The sequence below is a fragment of the Nematolebias whitei genome, chromosome 14, assembly GCF_014905685.2.
Source record: "Nematolebias whitei isolate Nwh7 chromosome 14, NemWhi1, whole genome shotgun sequence".
NCBI lineage: Eukaryota > Metazoa > Chordata > Actinopteri > Cyprinodontiformes > Rivulidae > Nematolebias > Nematolebias whitei.
Genome location: NC_056511.1, coordinates 44,080,639 through 44,088,914, shown reverse-complemented (window position 1 = coordinate 44,088,914; position 8,276 = coordinate 44,080,639). Strand labels below are relative to the sequence as shown.

General features: G+C 40.8%; 1 protein-coding gene across 1 annotated transcript in view; it reads right to left on the bottom strand.

Annotated features, from left to right (window-relative positions):
• Window positions 1-8,276, bottom strand: part of dgat2 (diacylglycerol O-acyltransferase 2) — a gene marked incomplete in the record, with an annotated part of 91,035 nt that overhangs the window by 77,759 nt on the left and 5,000 nt on the right. Inside the window, 1 exon segment of the mRNA XM_037688145.1 lies at window positions 6,183-6,253. Within this exon segment, the coding sequence (XP_037544073.1) occupies window positions 6,183-6,253 (71 nt within the window).

The window sequence follows — 8,276 nt, the reverse complement described above, 5'->3', positions numbered from 1 at the left end:
GGGGGGGGGGTCTACACAACAGATCTGGACAAAGACTCCACATTGTGTACACAGCCTGACAGACCAAACAGTTGTGCAATCTTATGAGCAAAAGGCAATCCCGTTCTAAATCGTCACGGCAACAGCGCTCAGAGTGGCAGGCGTGAGGCATCAGAGGATACGATGAACAAGGAATGAAGTGGAGAGATGATGCAAAAGGTTTGTTTCTTGGATTAAATCAGACTCCCAATAAAAGACTTGAAGGAATGCATATCACCCGCTACGATTTATTCCAAGGTTCTAGATCACTTTATGAGAAAAGTTCAAAGTTAGTTGGATCATCCCTTGAAAATAATATTATGTGCAACCTCAATGTAATATCTAACGTGATCCATTAGCACACAAGTGTACATGTTGTGAATGACTGTCGGCTACTACCACACCACATTTTAGCTCAATCTCTGTTAGACCAACTGAATTTTAGCCACTTTTGTGGTTTCAAAGCCTTGCAGCAGCAGCCATCTTGAATTGGGGTGACTCCAAAAAAGGTAAAACGTTGGAAATGCACATCCACTGATTTCTTTCTGAGTCTCGTTAAAATTTGTTCAACGATTCAAGATATTTTACTAACCACACACACGAGTGAGCACACAAAAACAGGCAAACATATTATTGCCCTTTTGCCTTCTGCGGCAGGCAATAAATGCGTTTTGATAACGTGTTCCAGACGAATCAAAATCTCCATCTGCGACAGTCCTGACTTGAGCCTGAGCTCAGACTTTGACCAGCTCCTTCCAGCTCAAACAGTCCAATGCAGAGGGACACGCTCACTCCAGATGATTGATTCCCCACAAGACGAGCTGTAAACTGATGTCCCCGTCACCGAGGGACTTTAATAGTGAATGTATAGTTTACAGGACGAGCTTTTTCTCAACTGGACTTGACATGGCTTCATCAGTCAATCGATCCAGCAGGCTCGTCAGCAACTGACCAATCGGTGATCGCAATTTGTCCCGAAGTGAAACAGCCCGTACTTGCAGGAACTGATCCCCCTTTTCTTCTGACAACATTGTCAGGACTTTGCATTAAGAACACTTTGCTGTCAAAGGGATTTTGTGAAAAACCATCAGAAAAAATGGTTAAATATTTTCAGTGGAGAAAATGCCATTAAGATACGAGTTACCCGTGTAGAGGGTGGGATACAGTTTATTCCTTTTCCAAAACATAAACCGAGTCTGGAAAAATGTAAACGATGATAAAGGCCTTTGGCCGACCTCATGAGCAGCTGAATACAACAGCGATAAACAGGAAGTATCACAAGTTCATCTGTATGAAGGTAACTGCAGGGAAATTATTTTTTGCCATAATCACATTGTATGGTTACGTTAAAGGTTAATGCTTAAAGCTAGTTGTGTTTTGTTTTGTGTGTTTATATGTAGATATATGTTGTAACTTCTGGTTGCATAAGTTTAGTCTTTGTTTGCTATAATTAGTTAAAACTAAACTGAGATTCTCTACATCTATATATCTATTTATATATCTAGAGAGAGCGAGCGAGAGCGAGCGAGAGCGAGCGAGAGCGAGCTTTTTTTCTTGTCTGAGTTGGTGCAGAGTGACAATAACTCCTGGCGAGCAGAGGGATCTCTTTGGTACGCCCCCTCCTCCATTGCTGGCACTCTTCCATAAAAAAAAAAAAAAAAAGAAACTGTCCAGATGAGCTGACTGAAAAATGTTGGATTGTATACCTGGATTTTTGAGCATGGACTTTGTTGTTTTCAACCAGTTTGAAAAGACTGTCAACAAGGAAGAGGGCCCGGCAATGGAGGAGGGGCATACCAAAGAGACCATCTTATCACAAGCAGAACTGGTTTGTTCCACTTTAGAGTAAGCTGTTGTGGGAAGAATCAGTTTTGTTGAGTGTTTCCTTGACTGATGAAGCCTTCTGGATCGAAGGCGAAACGTTTCCGCACAAAAAAAGAAACTGTCCAGATGACCTGACTGGAAAATGTTGGATTGTACACCTGGATTATTGAGCATGGACTTTGTTGTTATACAGAGCTGAGTGTAGATTGATGACAGGTAACCAATATCTTGGTTTCATTATTCCCTGCTGCCAAAGTAAAAACCGTGATATACCCACGTTTGTGTCAGCAAAATATCTCAATGACCACTGGGGAACTCCAAGAAACCAGTAACTCAAAAATTTGGAGTCAAGATGGCCACTAGTTAACTATAAAAAACAAATGCAGTATAATGTGTCTAATTTTACAGCTTTGAAGCTAAATTTGATATGTTCAAAGCTGAGAGTCATCCCCAACACATTCTGCGAGTGCTAGGTGGCTAGATTTTGCAAGCTGTGTTAGCGCTCGGAGAACGCCAACATCATGGAAAATCTTTGCATGTTTGAGCAAAACATCTTTCATAAGATCATTTCAGTCGAACTCTGTGTGAAAAGCTGCAGGTGATATGCATTCCTTCAAAGATTGCTGGGACAGAAAATGTTGCAGTGATGTGCTCGTCTCACAGAAATACAGATGTTTTTAAACAAGTCAAAGATAACAGAGGCTGCTGGGAACAACAGTCCAATCTCATCAGAAAGACAAGTTCCATGGTCCAAACGGCACCGCTCAATGTGTCTCCCAAAGTTCAGCCGGCATTTCAAACACACCCTCAACCCAAGATCTGTCGTGTTTTAAGTCAAAGGTCACAAAGTTCTTCTCACTTCATTAGAGTTGATCCGACTGGTTTCATTGTACGATTTCAAATCCCATCGGTTATGGTTTTATATACCTGTTTATTTTATTAAATAAAACGCTTCACAATTTAAGGAAAATAAGTCTAGATCTATGCAAAACCTGTATTTTGCCTTCGTTGAAGAGTGGAACTCCTCCCTCGCCACGCGACAGTTCGACCAGGTCACAGGAGTGAAAGGGAACGTGCCCAAACATTCTCAGACATGTTTTACAACAGAGACATCGGCAAGCAACAGTTTTAATCTGTGTTCAAACATAATGTTGCATGAAGTGCATAACTGATTAGCATTTTCATGTAATACTTCAGGAAACTGACTTGAATTTCAGCTGCATGGTGAATTTCAGCTGCATGGTGAATTTCAGCTGCATGGTGAATTTCAGCTGCATGGACTCTGACGTCACATGGGCTGCAGAATGATGGCACTGACGGGAGCGACCCAATCTTTTTTTGTTCCTGTGGATTTGCACCTACACTGCACACCCACAGTCCGGGTATGACCGTGTCACACTGGAGTTTTCTGTGTCGTTGCCATCGTGGTTCAGTCCTTCCAGCCTCAGGCTCAGGCCCGTCATGGCGGCTGTCTCCATGATCCTCCATCTGCCTGCACGAACCGAACTGTACGGATCCGTTCGGCTCCGCGGGGAAACCTTATACGTTCTCCATCTACCGGACCCGGTTCTGGAGGACAGTCTGGGAGGGCAGCTGCTGCGGTCCTTATCATCATCAAGCTGCTAACGGGACCTGCTAACACTGCTAACAAGACCACGCCGCTAACAGAACCTCACTGCTAACAGTATCATGCTGCTAACTGGACCATGCTGCTAACTGGATCATGCTGTTAACTGGACCATGCTGCTAACTGGATCATGCTGCCAATAAAACTTCACTGCCAACTGAACCAGTGTGTTAATAGGACCATGCTGCTATAGATTGCTTTTTCACTTTCAGCACCTTGGTTTTGTTTTTTTTGCTGCATGCTTTGGTTTGCCGTTAATGTTTTTTAGGTGAGTCGAGACAGTTCTTCTCATCCTCAGCTTTTCATTGTTGACCTTGTGTTGATTTTACATATGACAAATAAACCAAACCTGAACCTGGTGTAGGACGCGTCTTCATCCTGAAAGCTTGGGATAGCAGGAAGTAAAAATGGGCAGGGAGCAGAAGGGATTGATCAGTTTTGTGGGAACAATTGCAGCAATTGGTCAAAATGGTAAAACTAGAGCAAAATTAGCAGGGATTGGTAGAGTTTGCATTAATTCAAAATTCAAAAATACTTTATTAATCCCAAAGGGAAATTATTTGTCGTTATCCTCATTTCATTAAGAGATGTTATAGATGCTGATGCTGTAGACAGGAAGGGTCTCTTGTAAAGGTCCATCCCACAGTGGATCCTAAGAAACTGGCTGCAGATGCCGTCCGATCCGTCCACCCAGACTCGGCTGGCCTCTCGGTTCCCCCAGGCTGTAGGACCGCCTGAATGCCGGGCAGAACTCCTCCCAGAGCGACGGCCACTCCTCCCAGCAGTCTGCCGAGCTCCTCGTCGCTGCGGACAGCCAACTGTAGGTGCCGAGGGATGATCCTGTCCTTCTGCTGTCATGAGCCATGTTTCCTGCTAGTTCCAGGATCTCAGTGATCAGACACTCGAGCACAGCTGGCAGGTAGATGAGGATGCATCCACAGAACATCCTTTTCAACTCATTTGAGATTTGGGGCTGTAGTTGAGATATTATTTGAGCTTTTGAGATGTTAATCAGCTGTTGGTTGTAGAAACTGCCTTGTTGGCATGGTTACGCATCATAACAAATGTCCAAAACCAAAAAAGTTTCAGTAAAAATCCTTCCAGCTGCACAGCATCTGATACCAGAGGAAACAATCATCTAAAAAATGTGATTTACATCCAGAAAAAGAGGAATTAAAGTTTCCAAAAGCAAAATCTCAGAATGAAAGTAACAGAGCTGCTCCAACATGCAGCCACCTGGAGCGGCGCAATTCTGGAACAAGGGGAAAAATAAATAAATAAAAAATAGTGGCTGCAAACATTTTAAAATGCAGTTTTTTTCCCCAAATAAAGCTCTAAAATAAATTAAAATAGCATTCCTTGAAGTTTTGCTTATTGTCCACTGCCTTGCAGGCCAGTCTGAAGTTTGGATCTGATAGTTCTCAGAGTGTGTTGGGGATGACTCCCAGTTACTACCACACTAAACTGTAACTCTAAAGATGACTGAGGTGTAGCCATTTCTGTGTTTGTTAGAACCGATTATCTGTGGGAACCACCTTCAATAAAGTTCAATAATCAGTTGTAGAAAAGCATCAAACTATTTCTTCCTGACAACTTTTAAATTCGGTCTTCAGGTTCAAGAGATATTTTTCTAACAGACAACTAAACGAAAATGTAAGTATTTACTGTAGGTGATAGTCTACCTTTCATGGCTATGCACATCAGTTTTTACAGTGTGTACAATGTTTACATTGATTTGAACACCGTTTAGGTCATGTGACATCTGACCATATCAGTGTCTGTTTTGGTCACAGATGAATAAAAGTTAATTTTAAACAACTACAAAACTGTTTGGAATCTGCATAATTGGCTGTTTTTGTAAAAATTCTCTTGAAAGTATGTAAAGTAAAATGTACTGAAAAAGATATATTCTGTGTAATAATAAATAAATGAAAGTGAAATGAAAATGGCTCGGGGTCGAGCCTGATAATCATTTCTTGCCATCGATGTGTGCAGAGAAAAGTTTCTGACTTTGAGAGGTGACGGGAATTTGGATCCATTCCATCAGGCTTCATTTATCTCTAACCATTTCTGTGAAAAAGTAAAATCAGTATTTGTGACACAATTTCAGTTTTTTTTATTCGACAAAACAAGATCTATAAAACTTCTTACGTTTTGGCCAAGAAATGTCAGGATTTTATTTGCAGCGTGGTCCTGGTCAGAACTAAAGATCCAGAGAAATCCTTTGATGACTCAATCAAACAAGGGGCTCCAGGCTTGACCTTTGACCTGTACAGTGACAGCTAGTCACGCTCAGCTGTTGTACCTTCCCCTGTATGTTCCCGTGTGTGTTTGTGCTGCCTGGTGATAACGCTCCTTCAGTCTCAACAACAGATACCTGCCTACTATCAAGGAGAGCAAACTCCAGCCCAGTGTCAGCCTCATTAACCGGGACAGGGACAACGTGGAGCAGACAGCTGATACTCCATCAGCTCAGATAACACTTATCTACAGGACCAGGTAAAACCTGCACACAGCTGCTCAGGTCAGAACAAACACGGTCAACAGCTTTCATTACTTTTACATTTTAATACTTCAGTTCTTCTGCGCCTCTGATTTCTCCCCAGAATTGTAGATGCATCATCAAAGCTGTATCATTTTTATGTTCACGAGACCCCAAAAGGAAGAAGTGGATAAAGATAACGGATGGATGGATAAAGACATGTTTACCTACCCTGACAGGGAAATAATCCCTGAAATACGTCCACACCGTCCAGTTTCTAACCCAAGACGATCTCCTGCCTCCTGAGAACAGAAATAAATCAAATCAGAAAAATGCACGTTAGAACTAGAACCACATTTTTAAAAAGGCTGTGAAACTGAATAAAAACTGAATACAAACGCTGTAAACACTGTGCATCCACAAGGAACATAGTAAATGTTTGAAGCCAGAGTAGTTGTCTAAATACATTTTTCTCATTTTCATTTGAATTTTCTGTATACGCTTACCAATCACTGAAGTTAGCTGTAAACAAAGGAGGAGGATATTTGCTTCTTTCCAACACATCTGATGAGTTTGAGTTACATCAACTCCCAACAGTCATTTAATGGTGTAGTTCAACTGGTGTCCCAGGACCACCGGGGGTCTGTGAGCCAGTGCTTGGATACAATTCCATTCAGTTTTATGTAAACCGTTTTCTGTAATGTTTTGAAGAAGTGTCAATACATTTATTGTGTTCATTGTGTGAATAGGTGAAGTTTTAAAGTGGTTTTTGATGCTGTGAATTTTCTCAAAACTAAATTTTTGTAAGTTGAAATTAAACATTTTGTTAATTGTGTCTTGAATGAAAAATACCCCATGCTTAAAAAGTACACAAATTGCAATGACACTGTTAAAGAGCAGGTCTCAAGTATTTATATTAACACAAATATTTCCATTGCATTAAAGAGACGAGCTGAAGAAATTTATTTAATAAACATTTTGTTCCAAACTCAAATTAAATCTGCAAGCAGCTTTTTTTTAAACTCGTTAATGCAGATTTTAGCATTATTAACAGTGAATTTTCATATTCTATATAATTCAAACTTAAACATACATTGCTTTATTTTCCTAATCCTTCTGATAATGGGGGGGGGGGGGGGGGTAAAATAATCTCATTTGGACCATGTTTTTTAACTTGGTGTGCAGGATACTGATGAAAAAAAGTGACACTAAATGCAACTTAGTCGAACATAAATATATATATTTTTAATCAAAGTTGCGAAAAATAAAACTTCTAAAAGATATATTCAAAGTATTTTTTTTTAAATCAAAAAGTTAACACTAATTAATCATTAAAATGTTTTCAAGTAGATGCAACTAAGATTAGAGAGCATGTGCACAGTGAAGTAAGTTTGTGAGATGCGACAGAATATTTTCCTGATCTTTGTTTTCAAGCATCAGCAAGGAACTCAAAGTACTGAGTACAATTTCAAAGTAATCTGGCAAAGGGGGAGGGGCTATTGTATCAATGTACATTAGAGCTAAACACAAGACTTTAAAAACCAAAACAAATAAAGTTCCCCCAGTCCTGTACCTCAGTGATAACAGGCATGATTCTTTCTGAACTCATTGGTCTCTCCAAATGTTGGACCCACTTCCACAGAGAGTTAAAACAGTCCAAGCAGCAGCTGATAAAAGATTATTCCAAGTTTCTTCCTCCTCAGATAAACTCCACCATTTACAAACTGACGTAGGACTGATTGTCCATCACACAGGTCAACTTGACCTGAGGCCGTCAGCCTCAGAAAGAGAAAGGAGGGGGTGGGAGTCTGTCTTTCCCCATCACTACTGTTCAGTCTGTGGGAGATGATACCTGAGTGAGCCGCATGGATTGTTTATTTAAAATAATCAAGCACGACCCGAACCGAGCTTTGAGTCCCCCTCAGTGATCACTGAGCGGGCCAGGTCACCGAGAAATGTCCCGGTTCTCCCAATGACCAGTTCGCCCCGGGGTTGGCTCAGTAACCGTAGCATCAGTCTGTCTGCTCCCTTTCGCTGTGCTCTTTTAGAGCGTTTAGAGCATTGTTAAGAACAACGCAAGTGTGTGGGAAGAGCTTATAAACATTAAAATATGTATACATACTAAAATATAACATCCCTACTTCACAGAGTTTCATCTAGAGCATAACCCCCGTGATAAGTGAGGGACTACTTTACAGCTGCACAGATTCAATGGGTGTCAATGCAAGTTAAAAAAAACTATCTAGATATCTATACATCTATATCTAGATATAGATGTATATCTAGATATACATCTATATCTAGATATAGATGTATATCTAGATA